This window comes from Phoenix dactylifera, chromosome 16 (genome assembly GCF_051530095.1).
Source record: "Phoenix dactylifera cultivar Ajwa chromosome 16, Ajwa_hap1_PhDact_Kaust_v1.1, whole genome shotgun sequence".
Lineage (NCBI taxonomy): Eukaryota > Viridiplantae > Streptophyta > Magnoliopsida > Arecales > Arecaceae > Phoenix > Phoenix dactylifera.
Genome location: NC_143205.1, coordinates 11,320,170 through 11,336,248, shown reverse-complemented (window position 1 = coordinate 11,336,248; position 16,079 = coordinate 11,320,170). Strand labels below are relative to the sequence as shown.

Genomic DNA, 16,079 nt, shown 5'->3' with positions numbered 1-16,079 from the left:
TAGGAAGTGAGCTAGCAGATACCTCATCTAGGGGGGACTGAGGTGGATGCCCTAAGACGACCGTAAGGGCCGCAACTCTATCCTCAGGGTGTACGGGAGCCACCCCTACTAATGGAAGGTGAAGGATATGGGCAATGAGGTCCTCTGTGACACGCAACGGGACACCTACTACCGTACCCTCGATACCTCCATCTCCCCGATGGACGGTACTGTAAAACTCTTGAACTAGGCCAGGATAGGTGGGAAGGTCCAAGGTGAGGAAGTACTCTAGGCCCTGGGCTCTAAGCCTATCGCCTATGGTGAACCCCTCTGATTACGCCCAAAGAATAACGCGGCTATCGCAGTATATATTGGGGTGTCGATTCCACAGGGAGAAGGTAGGAACACTAAAAGGAACTACAAAACTAAAAAGAAATATCAAAGCAGTAAAATGTGATGTGAATGTTTAAAAGTAAATTGACAATTAGATTGTAGTAGTGAAAAGATGTGACCAGAATTAATGGCAGCAAAGCATCGGGAATTCCTCACTTGAATCAGGTAATTCCATTCATATTTGATCCATTGGATAACTCAATTAGAGATCATAGCACCAGATTCTCTAATTGGAGGATATAGCATTACAATCAAAATATTTAGTGATAATTCTAGAAAATCATTCTCCTCTTTTAAAACCAAGGATTGTTATCCTTTTAGACTCAGATTCAAAGACAAAAATATACCCAATGGCAATATTTCAGCAAAAAAATCACACTAACTGGATAAACAATCAAATCTAGATATAATCAAGCACCTCAACAATTCTATAGAAAAAGACATGGCTGAATCTATGAAAAGAATAGGTTCAAGATTATTCCAACACAAGAAAGATCTATGGATGAGAAATGATAAACAAAAATTGTATCAACATGAGAATCTATTACATAGATCAAATATAAATGAAACTACCATCATCCAAGCGAGTTCATCCCTAGCTTCACCAAAGAATTAGCTCTCCATGAATTTTTGGCTCCTCTTGATGATTTCTTTGTAATGCAGCCTTTTTTCTCTTTAGAACGGCGTGCTCCCCAAGTATATATATGATTTTGGGGCTAAAAACCCTAGGAAACACGACTTAGACACGTTTGCATGTGTTTTTCCGACTTTACCCTCGAGCACCAACGTCAGCATGAGGTTCGGGAGACTCTCCAGATCGCATCTGATCTTCAAATTTTATGTTCTTATAGTCATTTGAAAGCTCTGGAAGTCTAGTTTCCAACAAAATTTGAATCATCTCAATTGGACTTCTGTAGCTCCCGAAATCATCAAAATACTACACAAAGGTCTGATCTGTCAGGGCCCAGGCTGGCGGTTTAGGGAAACCTAATTTTGCAACTTCATAACTTTCTCTCTGGAGCTCCAATTGACCTGATTCTTGATGCATATGAAACCTCAACATGTCTACTTCATCTCCACTAAGTTTCATTTCATTCGGACTGCAATGGGATATTCAATCTTCTTAACTCCATTCCTACAATAAAATCACCAAAATCAATTAAGACTTGGACACTTTGTGAAGTAAAGTTCAGATTAGAAAAATATCATAAAAATATCCAAATCATGCTTAAGTCTTAACAATTTAGCCTAAAGTGGTAGTGTTAAAAGGTACATTTTCATGCACCTATCACACCTCCCAACCAGCTTATTGCTAGTCCCTAGCAATTTAAGCGAAGAAAAAGAACGGACTATATCCAACCTAGTGTAGACAGCTTTTGCATGAGCTAAGCAATAATATTCAAGTATAACAAATAAAGTACTCGCAAGAGATCAACAATACTATCAAAATCAGTCCATCAAGAGCAACTCCCAGAATTCGTGTGTGTGTGTACTCTAAGCCGTAACCATCTTACCACCAACCCTGACACATACAACGTCGAGAACATTTCAAACAAAAGCTTCAACTCCATATCTCACAGGTATAATATTCAATAGTAGACTGGTGTAAGGGGTCTCTCTATGGAGTTGAGAAAGGGTGTTCACACAAATATATGAGAAGGCAAGTGTTCATGAACAAGCAACAAACAAGCATTGATCTTATGATAGGATCACCAACCATTGGGAACTCAACCATTCTTACCACAAACCCACTTAGGATCAAAAAAGTCAATAATAAAAGGTTGTAATGAGGCTAAAGTTAAGTAAAATAAAAATAATAAAAGGATGGATAAGAGAATTCAAAAGAACTTTCCAGTACATGCTAGAGGTCTTCACAAGATATAACATCAAGCACAACTTCCTCAAACCGCTTGTACCTTTTTTTTTTTTTCTTTTCTCTTTTTTTTTCCTTTTTTTATCACGCTAGTCATACCATTTGGTTATTTCATCAACAACTTCATACTAGCATTTTGAACCTGTGACAAGCAGTTTGGGAACCAATAGAATCATTTTCAGAATGGAGATTAGAGCCTGAGACATTTTCAAGGCCTGTGGTAATAGAAAGCTGAAGCTGCTGGTGGAGTTGATTTGTTTCTTTGTTTCTTTCTTTTTTTTTTTTCTTCTTCCTTTTTTTTTTTTTTTTAACACAACCTTTGGTTGCAATTATGGAGTCCATTTCAGCAAACCTGCCAGCACCAATGAGAAACCACCACAGTACATCCCCTTTCTTGTCTTCATTATTTGCGGACCAATTATTTATCATCCCTAGCATGTACTTGAAAATAAAAGGTAGGAAAGATATAATAATTTAGGCTCAACTCCAATGTGGAGGGGGGGTAAGGACATATGGGTTTACAAAGGAAAGGGTTCTTTTTTTTTTCGGCTCAAAATGGCTTCTAATGGATAAAACATGGGTTAGCTTGAAAGGCTCAAACGTTCATCCTAAATTGACCTTCATCATCTCCTAAGTATAATCAACCAACATACCACAAACTGTGCAATAAAAATTCCCAATAGAGCAACCAATTCAAAAAAATCAATGAACGCATGCCACAAGTCTCTGAACATGATGAACTCTCTCTCTCTCTAATACTCACCAATGCGTAAATACTTAAGTTTGAGAGTTCTCTAATTGTATGCATTGAACATCCATCAAACCACAAGGCTTAGATGCGTGCATAAAAAAAGAATTCAAAGGGTGTCTTAATAGTGTGACTAAGATAGAAAAATTGACTCCAGCAAAAATACTCTGTAATCATTTGTTTTTTTTTTTTAAAGCAAATTCATGCAAAAACATATACACATGGGCTGCCCTCCCCCAACTAAAACATGACATTGTCCTCAACGTATGGAAATAAAAGCATAGAAAACAAAATAGGATAGAGGTCACCTGATTAGCGGAGCACAAATCCATGGTAAAAACAGGAAGCTGGCAAACCTGAAAATTAAACTAAGGAAACCAAACAAAATAAAACAAAACAAGCAAAAACAAAAACTGAAACAAAGACAAAATAAAGAAAAACAAAAAGAAACAAGGAAAAAGAGAAACGTACCTGCATGGGCATAGCATCACTGTTCGTAGACGGGGTCCATGAGAAGAATATCTTCCTCTACTGGAGCCTCTTTCTCAAGGACCGGCTTGAGTCTCTGGCCATTTACCTTAAGCATCCGACCATCTCTAGGATCTTCTATCTCTACCGCTCCATTCTCAAATGTATGCTTTACCACAAAAGGACCAGTCCACCTAGATCGTAATTTACCAGGGTGTTTATGAAGCCTAGAATCATATAAGTATACTCGTTGATTAGGTGCAAACGTTTTTCTAAGAATATTTCTATCATGAAATGCCTTCATCTTAGCCTTGTAAATTTTAGAATTTTCATAAGCTTCATTTCGCAACTCTTCTAACTCGGTCATCTGGAACTTCCTAAGCTCACCGGCTTCAGGTAAATCAAAGTTAAAGTTCTTAATAGCCCAATAGGCTCTATGTTCTAGCTCTACCGGTAGGTGGCAAGGTTTACCAAAAACAAGCCTATAAGGTGACATGCCTAGGGGGGTCTTGAAAGCTGTACGGTATGCCCAAAGTGCATCAGTTAATCGCAATGACCAATCCTTTCGGTCGGGGTTAACCGTTTTCTCTAAAATACGCTTAATCTCTCTATTAGCAAGCTCTACCTGCCCACTTGTTTGAGGATGGTAAGCTGTAGAAATCTTATGCACCACCCCATACTTCCTCATCAATGCTTCAAAGGAACGGTTACAAAAATGTGTACCCCGGTCACTAATGATAACACGTGGTGTACCAAAACGAGACAACACATTTTCCTTTAGAAATTTAATTACTGTCTTATTGTCATTGTTCCTACAAGTTGCAGCCTCTACCCATTTGGACACATAATCTACTGCAACAATAATATATAGATAACCAAAAGAAGGAGGAAACGGTCCCATAAAATCTATACCCCAGTAATCAAAAATTTCTATCACTAAAATTGGATTCAAAGGCATCATATTACGACGGGACAAAGCTCCTAATTTTTGACATTTCTCACAAGAACGACAATAAACATTTGTGTCTCGAAACAATGATGGCCAATAAAATCCACACTGCAAAATTTTTGCAGCGGTTTTCTTCATAGAGAAATGGCCTCCACAAGCTTGGGAATGACAGAATTCTAAGACACTTGCTATCTCATCATCTGGGACACATCTCCTCATAATTTGGTCAGGACAGTACTTAAAAAGATGTGGATCATCCCAATAAAAAGAACGTACCTCTGTTAAGAACTTCTGCTTATCCTGTGCATTCCAGTCTGATGGCATCTCACCTGTTACCAAATAATTGACAATATGTGCAAACCACGGCATGGAGGTGATAGAAAATAATTGTTCATCTGGAAAATCATCACGGATCGGTGGTGTATCTGTAGTATCCTCAAATATTAACCTTGAGAGGTGATCAGCCACCCCATTCTCTAAACCCTTCTTGTCCTTGATGGTTAGATTAAATTCCTGCAAAAGCAAGATCCACCTAATTAATCGCGCCTTAGCATCCTTCTTTGCGAGAAGGTACTTAAGGGCTGCATGATCTGTAAAAATTGTAATAGGCGAGCCAATCAAATAAGCACGGAATTTATCTAATGCAAATACTACAGCTAGTAGTTCTTTTTCAGTAGTAGAATAATTCATTTGAGCACTATTTAAAGTCCTACTAGCATAATAAATGACAAAGGGCTTTCCCTCTCTCCGTTGACCTAAGACAGCCCCTACTGCGTAGTCACTTGCATCACACATAATTTCAAAAGGTAAACTCCAATCTGGTGGCTGCATAATGGGAGCTGAAGTGAGCTTCCCAATAAGCGTTTGGAATGCCGCTTGGCACTCTTGTGTCCACTCAAATAGGGTATCCCTAACTAGAAGGTTACACAATGGTCTAGATATGGCAGAAAAATTCTGGATAAACCTCCTATAGAAACCAGCATGACCAAGGAATGATCTAACATCCTTCACAGTCTTAGGTGTGGGCAACTTAGAGATCAACTCAATTTTGGATTGATCAACCTCTATTCCCCTAGAGGAAACAATATGGCCCAAAACAATACCCGAAGGCACCATAAAATGGCATTTCTCCCAATTCAATACAAGGCCTTTTTCTTTGCAACGAGCTAGAACCCTTGTTAAATTAAACAAACATTCATCAAAGGAGTCACCAAAAACAGTCAAGTCATCCATAAACACCTCCATGCAATTCTCAACCATATCACTAAAAATACTCATCATGCACCTTTGAAAGGTAGCTGGAGCATTACACAAACCAAATGGCATACGACGAAATGCATAAGTTCCAAAGGGACATGTAAAAGTGGTCTTATCTTGGTCCTCTAAAGCAATTTCAATTTGATAATAACCAGAATAACCATCTAAAAAACAATAAAAGGGATGACCAGCTACACGCTCTAAGATTTGGTCGATGAATGGAAGGGGAAAATGATCTTTGCGAGTGGCAGCATTTAACTTCCTATAATCAATGCACATGCGCCACCCGGTTGCTGCTTTGGTAGGGACTAATTCTCCTACATCATTCTTCACTACTGTGACACCTGACTTTTTAGGAACTACCTGCGTAGGACTAACCCACTTGCTATCGGCAATCGGATAAATAATACCCGCATCTAACAGTTTTAAGACTTCATTTTTCACAACTTCTTTCATGGTAGGGTTTAGCCTGCGTTGGGGGTCTCTACGAGGGTTAGCTCCCTCCTCCAAGTGAATCCTATGAGAACAAATTAAAGGGCTGATGCCTTTAATATCGGCCATGGTCCAACCAAGTGCAGATTTATGCTCATTCAAAGTTGTAAGTAATTTTTTACCTTGTGATGCACTTAAGTCAGAAGAAATTATTACAGGAAAGGTATCACCTGGACCAAGAAATGCATGTTTTAAACCCTTAGGCAGTGGCTTTAACTCGACTTTTGGGGCTTCAATGGTAGATGGCTTCGGTTGTTCTCGCATCAAGGGCAGCTCCTCAAATCTTGGTTGCCATGTCCTCGTCCCATAATCCTGAGATGAATCAAAAACAGCACAAATATTAGTAACATCATTAGAGTCAAATGTGCTATCAAACCCAGAATTAATAAGAAAATATTCAAGAGGATCGGGCTCATGTTTTGTGATGGCTTCCTCTTGCATAAGTGTGTTTATCAGGTAAGTTTGGTGACACTCATCGTCCTCCTGTGGCTGTTTGCTTATGTGGAAGATATTGACCTCAAGGGTCATATGCCCAAAGGACAACTTCATCAATCCATTCCTGCAATTAATAAGAGCATTAGCGGTGGCAAGAAAAGGTCTACCTAAAATAATGGGGATTTTTGATTCAGAAATAACAACAGAGTGTGTGTCTAGAACCAAGAAATCAACAGGATAGTAAAATTTATCAACTTGAATTAACACATCCTCAACTATCCCCCTTGGTATCTTTACTGACCGATCAGCTAACTGTAAGACCACAGAGGTGGGTTTGATCTCTCCTAATCCCAATTGCAAGTAAACAGAATAAGGCATGAGATTGACACTAGCTCCCAAATCAAGTAAGGCCTGTGCAAACTCATGATTCCCAATAATACAAGAAATTGTGGGGCATCCTGGGTCCTTATATTTTGGTGGGATTCTCTGTTCAATCAAAGCACTTACTTGTTCCGTTAGAAAAGCTGTTTTCTTAACATGGTGTTTTCTTTTTACAGTGCACAAATCTTTAAGGACCTTTGCATAAGTTGGAACCTGTTTTATCACATGTAACAAAGGAAGATTAATTTTCACTTGCCTTAGGTTCTCTAGGATCTCGCTACTATGGTCCATAACTCTTGAGGTAGACTTGAGAGCTTGAGGAAAGGGCACTCTAACTGGACTCTTCACTATCTCTTCCTCTCTTGGAACATCAACTACATCACTACTCAACTTCTCTTGTGTGTCCTTAGGCTTGGGAACCCTTTCTATAACCTTACCACTTCGAGTAGTTATGGAATTAACCTCCTTAAGATCTTGCCTATCAGGGTTAGAAGTTTGTGCCATATGCTGACCTTGGGGATTGGGTTGAGCTTGCGATGGAAATTTTCCTCGCTCATTTACGGTTAAAGCACTAATCAACTTAGACACTTGACTCCTAATCTCTTTATTTTCCTCAACCACCTGAGTAATCATTGATTCAAACTTCTGGTTTGTCTTATTCTGAGCCTCAATAGAAGCATGTAGTGTGTCCTCTAAAGGATTCCTAGAAGATGGGGCATGGTATGGAGGTGTAGAATAAGCTCTAGGTAGCTGTGGTTGTGCAGGATGTTGCGGGTCAGATTTCCAACTAAAGTTAGGATGGTTCCTCCAACCTGGATTATAGGTATCTGAAAAGGGTGTAAAAGGCTTCTTGTACATACCTAGGGCATTACAATGTTCCTCATACACACCCCTCATTTCAGCAAATGTGGGACAATCCTGAGCTAGGTGATCCACTCCACCACATACAAAACAGGGTCCATGGGACTCAACACGAGAAACAGTATGTGTAACCTTTGTATCCTTTGTTTTTAAGGCCTCTAACTCCCTAGTCAGAATGTCTATCCGGGCCTTGAGATTATCCTCCTCTCTAAGATGGTAAATTCCTCCACTAGAAAGAGTAGCTGTAGGTCGTGACCTACTAGTACTATCAGTCGCACTAGGTCCTGTCCAAGTATGAGCTTTCTCAGCTAGATCATTCAGGTACTCTATGGCCTCATCCGGATCTTTCTGCAAGAACTCACCATTACACATCATCTCTACAAATTGGCGCTCTCTAGGTGTAAGTCCCTCATAAAAGTAACTAACTAAACGCCAACTCTCATAGCCGTGATGAGGACACAAGTTCAACAAATCTTTAAACCTCTCCCACACCTGATACAAAGTCTCACTATCCTTTTGTGCAAAGGTTGAAATCTGTCTCTTCAAACCACTGGTCTTATGGTGGGGGAAGTATTTGTTAAAGAAAACCTGTGTCATCTCATCCCAAGATCCTATTGACCGCGGTCTCAGTGAATACAACCAACTTTTCGCTCTATCTTTCAGAGAAAATGGAAAAAACTTAAGTCTAACTGCATCTATTGTACCGGGTTGACTATGAAAAGTCGCCACTACCTCCTCAAACTCTCTAATGTGCACGTAAGGATTTTCATTCTCTAAGCCATGAAAGGTAGGAAGTAACTGTATCATTCCTGGTTTAAAATCCTGTTGTGGGACATTGGGTGGGAACATAATGCATGACGGTGTGGCTGTGCGTGTAGGATGGAGATAGTCCTGGAGAGTCCTAATGGGCTGATCTTCGTGATTGCTCATGGTGTTAGAATTAGATGGCGTATCGGGCAAATTCACAGGAAAAGTGTCAGGTTCTAATTCCGGTCTTCTTGCAAATCTACCTAACTCGTCTCTATGCCTACGCATGCAACACAAAATATATGTATATTATTTTTATTTTATTTTATTTTATTTTTTTTTTGCACAATCAAATCAAAACTATGAATGAAATAAACTGAAGACAAAAAGCAAGAGAAAAAAAAAAAAAAAGAAGAAGGAACGAGGTTACCGCTTTGACGAATTAATTCAGCAAACCTATTCCTTGAAGCGCTTCTTGTACCGTTCTCCCCGGCAACGGCGCCAAAATTTGATTACGCCCAAAGAATAACGCGGCTATCGCAGTATATATTGGGGTGTCGATTCCACAGGGAGAAGGTAGGAACACTAAAAGGAACTACAAAACTAAAAAGAAATATCAAAGCAGTAAAATGTGATGTGAATGTTTAAAAGTAAATTGACAATTAGATTGTAGTAGTGAAAAGATGTGACCAGAATTAATGGCAGCAAAGCATCGGGAATTCCTCACTTGAATCAGGTAATTCCATTCATATTTGATCCATTGGATAACTCAATTAGAGATCATAGCACCAGATTCTCTAATTGGAGGATATAGCATTACAATCAAAATATTTAGTGATAATTCTAGAAAATCATTCTCCTCTTTTAAAACCAAGGATTGTTATCCTTTTAGACTCAGATTCAAAGACAAAAATATACCCAATGGCAATATTTCAGCAAAAAATCACACTAACTGGATAAACAATCAAATCTAGATATAATCAAGCACCTCAACAATTCTATAGAAAAAGACATGGCTGAATCTATGAAAAGAATAGGTTCAAGATTATTCCAACACAAGAAAGATCTATGGATGAGAAATGATAAACAAAAATTGTATCAACATGAGAATCTATTACATAGATCAAATATAAATGAAACTACCATCATCCAAGCGAGTTCATCCCTAGCTTCACCAAAGAATTAGCTCTCCATGAATTTTTGGCTCCTCTTGATGATTTCTTTGTAATGCAGCCTTTTTTCTCTTTAGAACGGCATGCTCCCCAAGTATATATATGATTTTGGGGCTAAAAACCCTAGGAAACACGACTTAGACACGTTTGCATGTGTTTTTCCGACTTTACCCTCGAGCACCAACGTCAGCATGAGGTTCGGGAGACTCTCCAGATCGCATCTGATCTTCAAATTTTATGTTCTTATAGTCATTTGAAAGCTCTGGAAGTCTAGTTTCCAACAAAATTTGAATCATCTCAATTGAACTTCTGTAGCTCCCGAAATCATCAAAATACTACACAAAGGTCTGATCTGTCAGGGCCCAGGCTGGCGGTTTAGGGAAACCTAATTTTGCAACTTCATAACTTTCTCTCTGGAGCTCCAATTGACCTGATTCTTGATGCATATGAAACCTCAACATGTCTACTTCATCTCCACTAAGTTTCATTTCATTCGGACTGCAATGGGATATTCAATCTTCTTAACTCCATTCCTACAATAAAATCACCAAAATCAATTAAGACTTGGACACTTTGTGAAGTAAAGTTCAGATTAGAAAAATATCATAAAAATATCCAAATCATGCTTAAGTCTTAACAATTTAGCCTAAAGTGGTAGTGTTAAAAGGTACATTTTCATGCACCTATCACCCTCCCGGGAGAGATAGTCGAAATCGACAAACCTCCCGGAGGTGACGGCCTTCCCGGCCAACGGCCTAACGAGAACCACCCTAGGCGGGGAACGATCCGGAGGTGGTTGCCTCGCGGGATCGTGCCGCGCCTTGGAGCGTCGCTCGGGACCGGCCTCGGGACGGGACCTCTTCCTAACGACGGTCTTACGAGGCATCTTGACCTAAACGGGAAGAAAAATACCTAGAGGACGGTGAAGAACCGACAGAGGAAGCTCGGGACGGACCGAAAATGACCTAGGAACGGACGGAAACTCAATGTCCGGCGAAGAATCGACGGGAAAAGGGCTTGGAGACGATCGGGGATGACCTAGGAGTCGGCTCTAGGGCTTTGTGAACAGTGGCGGCTTGAGGAAAAGTGTTTGCGAAACGACAAACCTAGGGTTAAAAAGTCGGATCCCGACTGCGAGTCGACTCCCCTGAGTCGCGAGTCGACTCGACCTCGAGTCGACTCCAGAATATGCGCGAGTCGACTCTCTGTTAGCGCATGTAGACTTCGAGTCGACTCCCGACAGTGTGCGAGTCGACTCCCCCTCAGCTGCCAACTTTGCGAGTCAACTCCCGCTAATGCGCGAGTCGACTCCCCCTTAGGAGCCGGCTCTGAAACTTACTCGAGTCGTCTCTAACCTTGGCACGCACCTAAAAACCATGCCATAATCGTGCCAAATGAGGGAAAATCACCTAATTAAGGACTGATTTGATGATCACTGCATAGAAACTCTATTTTAACCTCATTCTAATCATCAAAATCAATTAATCTAGTGAAAAACTCCCACTAGGATGGATCAATCACTCCTAATCCCCTTCTAAGCACACTAAAACTCTCTTCACTTAGGGGTTTTGTAAAAATGTCTGCTAATTGATTATCAGTACACACAAATTGGAGTGACACATCACCATTCAATACATGATCTCTTATGAAGTGATGTCTTATCTCAATGTGTTTAGTTCTTGAGTGTTGAATTGAATTTTTAGTTAGATTTATGGCACTTGTGTTATCACAATTAATGGGAATTTTATCTTGTTTAATGCCATAATCTTCTAATTGTTGTTTAATCCATAAGATTTGAGCACAACAACTCCCGGCTGCAACATATTCAGCTTCTGCAGTGGATAATGCAACCGAGTTTTGTTTCTTGCTAAACCATGAGATTAGGTTTTCTCCTAGAAATTGACAAGACCCGCTGGTACTTTTTCTATCAAGCTTACATCCAGTGAAGTCTGAATCTGTGTACCCTATTAAGTTTAGGCTAGATTCTTTAGAGTACCACAGCCCTATGTTCTTAGTTCCAATTAAGTATTTAAAGATTCTCTTAACTGCAGCTAGGTGTGATTCTTTAGGATTAGCCTGATATCTAGCACACATGCACACACTAAACATAATATCAGGCCTACTTGCAGTAAGATACAGTAAAGAACCTATCATACCTCTATAAAGTTTTTGATCTACAGATTTACCTGATTCATCTTGGTCTAACTTGCATGATGAGCTCATGGGGGTGCTGATTGACTTGTTTCCCTCCATATCAAACTTCTTGAGCATCTCCTTGATATATTTTGCTTGATTGATGAAGATGCCTCCTTCAGATTGTTTGATTTGAAGCCCGAGGAAATAGTTCAGCTCTCCCATCATGCTCATCTCAAACTCACTCTGCATCAAATCAGCAAATTCCTCGCAGAGGCGATTGTTAGTAGCACCGAAAATAATATCATCAACATAAATCTGTACTAATAACATATCCTTATTTTTCTTTTTCAGAAATAATGTTGTATCTACATTTCCCCTAGAGAATTCATGTTCTAATAGGAATTTACTAAGTCTCTCATACCATGCTCTAGGTGCTTGTTTTAGTCCATAAAGCGCTTTGTTCAGTTTATACACATGATTAGGGTATTGATGATTTTCAAAACCAGGAGGTTGTTCTACATACACCTCCTCATTAATAAACCCATTTAGAAAAGCACTTTTTACATCCATTTGATATAGCTTGAAGTCCTTAGAGCATGCATATGCTAATAGAAGTCTAATCGCCTCAAGTCTAGCTACGGGAGCAAAGGTTTCATCAAAATCTATGCCTTCTTCTTGATTATAACCCTTTGCTACTAGTCTAGCCTTATTCCTTATAACAATTCCATTTTCATCTAGTTTATTTTTATATATCCATTTTGTACCTATTATTGGATATTCAGAAGGTCTCTCTACTAGATCCCACACTTTGTTTCTAGTAAATTGGTTTAGTTCTTCTTGCATTGCATTTATCCAATTTACATCATTTTCGGCTTCTTCTATATGTTTGGCCTCAAAGTGTGAAACAAAAGCTAGATGGTTATTCAAATTTCTAAGAGATGCTCTAGTCCTAACCGGTTGTGATGGATCATCTAGAATTAGTTCCTTAGGATGCCCGTGAGCATACCTCCAAGCTTTAGTTAGCCCATGATCCACTATAGGCTCTTGGTTTGATGATTCTCCTTCAATCAACTTTTGATTACCATCTTGTAATCCCACCTCATCTATCTTTTCTTCAAGTATTTCAATATCATCATCAAGATTGGCTTTCTTACTAGAGGAGATGTCACTAGAGTCATCAAATACAACATGTATAGATTCTTCTATAACTAGTGTTCTTTTATTAAAGACTCTATAGGCTTTACTAGTTGTAGAATAACCTAAGAATATTCCTTCATCAGATTTAGGGTCAAATTTCCCTAGATTATCTTTCCCATTATTATGTACAAAACACCTACATCCAAAAACATGAAAATAGTTAACCTTTGGTTTTCTGTTTTTCCACAGTTCATAAGGTGTTTTCTTTATGATGGGTCTTAATAGAACTCTATTTAATATATGGCAAGAAGTATTAATGGCTTCTCCCCAAAAGTACTTAGGGAGGTTACTTTCACATAACATCATTCTAGCCATTTCCTCTAGTGTTCTATTTTTCCTTTCCACAACTCCATTTTGTTGTGGTGTCCTAGGTGCAGAAAAATGATGGGTTATCCCCTTTTTACTACAAAATTCATCAAATAATTGATTTTCGAATTCGGTACTATGGTCACTTCTAATGGCTATGACTGAAGACTCTCTAGCATTTGTTACTTCCTTATGGAACTTTTTAAACATGGAAAATGCTTGGTCCTTATGTGCTAGAAACATGACCCATGTGTACCTAGAGTAATCATCTACTATGACTAGACCATATTTATTTTCACCTAGGCTTGTTGTTCTAGTTGGACCAAATAGGTCCATGTGTAATAATTCTAGAGGCCTAGAGGTAGAGACACATTTTATGGGTTTAAAAGAATTTCTAGATTGTTTGCCAAATTGACATGCTTCACAGATTTTGTTCTTTTCAAATTTTAACTTTGGCAAACCTATCACGGAATCTCTTTTAACTAATTTAGTTATTGTGTCCATGCTTGCATGACCTAACTTACGGTGCCATAACCAACTAGCATCATTATCTTTAGTTTCATTAACAACTAAACATTGGTTATGTTTTGCAAGGTCTTCTAGGTCTACCACATATACATTTCCACGTCTAATCCCTTTAAAAACTAAACTATTATCATTAGGATTTGTTATAATGCATAGTGATGGTTTAAACATAACATCATATCCTTTGTCACATAATTGACTAATGCTTAACAAGTTATGCTTAAGACCATCAACATATCTAACATTATCTATAAAAGTAGAAGGGGTGATTTGAACTTTACCAATACCAATGATGTGACCTTGGTTGTTGTCTCCAAACGTCACAGCACCTCCCTTCTTAGCTTCAAGGATGAAAAATTGGTCTTTATCACCCGTCATGTGCCTTGAGCAGCCACTATCCAAATACCAGCAATTTTTGTTGACCTTGGCTGCAAGACACTCCTACACAAGCAAGTCATGTCATCTTAGGTACCCAAGTTTTCTTGGGTCCTTCATGGTTAGTCAAGTTGGTTCCTTTTGGAACCCATACCCTTTTAATTTTTTTTTTAGTTTTACTTTTCCTAAAATTACATGCATTTGCTTTATGTCCTACTATTCCACAACAAAAGCAAGTTATTTTCTTAATTTTAGTTTCCCCAGCTTTAACAAAAAAGTTACTAAGAAGTTTTTGCTTATTCCTTGGTTTATACCCTAAACCTGCTTTATTAAATACCGCACGTTGACTATTTAGTATCATGTTTAATTTTTCAGAGCTATATGTGAATTTTTCAACTATGGGTTTATATTTGTTAAGTTCTTTAGTTATTGTTTGTTTTTCGGCTTTTAGATCATTAAGTTCTTTAGTAAGATCCTTATCTAAGGTTTGTTTATATTTTTTAAGTTCTGAAAATTCCTTAGTTAGTTTTTCATTTTCTTTAGTTAAGGTGTTAGTCTTTTGAGTTAAAAGTAGGTTGCTTGTTTTAAGTTCTATATTTTCTTTGGTGATTAAATTCTTATCCTTAACTAATTTATCGTATTTATGTAGGTATGATTGATTAGTTATTTTCAGTTCTTTATTTTTAAGATTTATAGCCTTATATTCTACCATTAATTCATTAAATGCATCATAAAGTTCATCAAAAGAAAAATCAGGATGCGTGTCGGAAGTTACCTCATTTTCGTTGGCCATGAAACAGAAATTGGCCTTCTCTTCTTGTTCATCATCTGATGAGGAGGATGATGAGTCGGAGTCCGATAGGGTAGTCACAAGTGCCTTTTTCTTCTTGTACTTACTCTCCTTCTTCAGTAAGGGGCACTCTGCTCTTATGTGACCCGGCTTCTTGCACTCGTAACAACCAATCCCCTCATTTTCCCTTTCCTTACCTTTGTCCTTGCGGTAGAAATTTGAGGGGCCTCTCCTTTGATGATAGGACTTCTTGTGGTTGATGAATTTCTTGAACTTGCGCACAAGAAGAGCCTCACCACCATCTTCCTCATCTTCTTCTTCTTCGCTGCTGCTGCTGCAAGACAAGTCCTTGTTAGAAGAAGTAGATTTAAGGGCTATTACCTTTTTCTTATGGGAGGACTCTTCCTCGTTGTGTTGTTTCATGGTGAGCTCGTGCGTCATGAGGGATCCAAGAAGCTCCTCAAGTGGTAGCTTGTTCAAGTCCTTGGCTTCTTGAATTGCTGTCACTTTAGCTTCCCACGACCTCGGTAGACACCGAAGGATTTTCCTGACAAGCTCACTGTTAGTATAGTTCTTGCCAAGGCTTTTTAGGCCATTGACAATATCAGTAAACCTAGTGAACATGGATGTGATTGTTTCATTTGAATCTATTTTAAATAGTTCATATTTATGAACCAAGATGTTTATTTTGGATTCCTTGACTTGATTCGTGCCCTCATGGGTCACTTCAAGTCTGTCCCAAATTTCTTTTGCTGAATTACAAGTTGAAATCCTATTGAATTCATTACGGTCTAAGGCACAATAGAAGACATTCATTGCTTTAGAGTTTAATTGTGCCTTCCTCATGTCATGTTCATCTCAGTCCATTTCAAGTTTAGGTACCTTAACACCATCTACGTATATGGATGGGATGTATGGCCCATTTACTACAATGGACCACATCTCATAGTCTTGGGCTTGGATGAATATTCTCATCCTAGCCTTCCAGTATGAGT

The 16,079-nt window shown here is 38.7% G+C and overlaps 1 protein-coding gene and 1 non-coding gene across 2 annotated transcripts; one reads left to right on the top strand and one right to left on the bottom strand.

Moving 5' to 3' along the window:
- Nucleotides 1-4,365: 4,365 nt before the first annotated feature.
- Nucleotides 4,366-8,964, bottom strand: LOC120108906 (uncharacterized; the record flags this gene model as incomplete). The annotated part of the gene is made up of 1 exon (XM_039122621.3): nucleotides 4,366-8,964. A coding segment is annotated over exon 1 (4,506 nt), but the record flags the coding sequence as incomplete, so codon positions are not given.
- LOC148700005 (small nucleolar RNA R71) lies at nucleotides 8,279-8,386 on the top strand. Its single transcript, XR_015973381.1, has one exon. It is a non-coding gene; the product is annotated as a small nucleolar RNA R71 (small nucleolar RNA).
- Nucleotides 8,965-16,079: the final 7,115 nt, after the last annotated feature.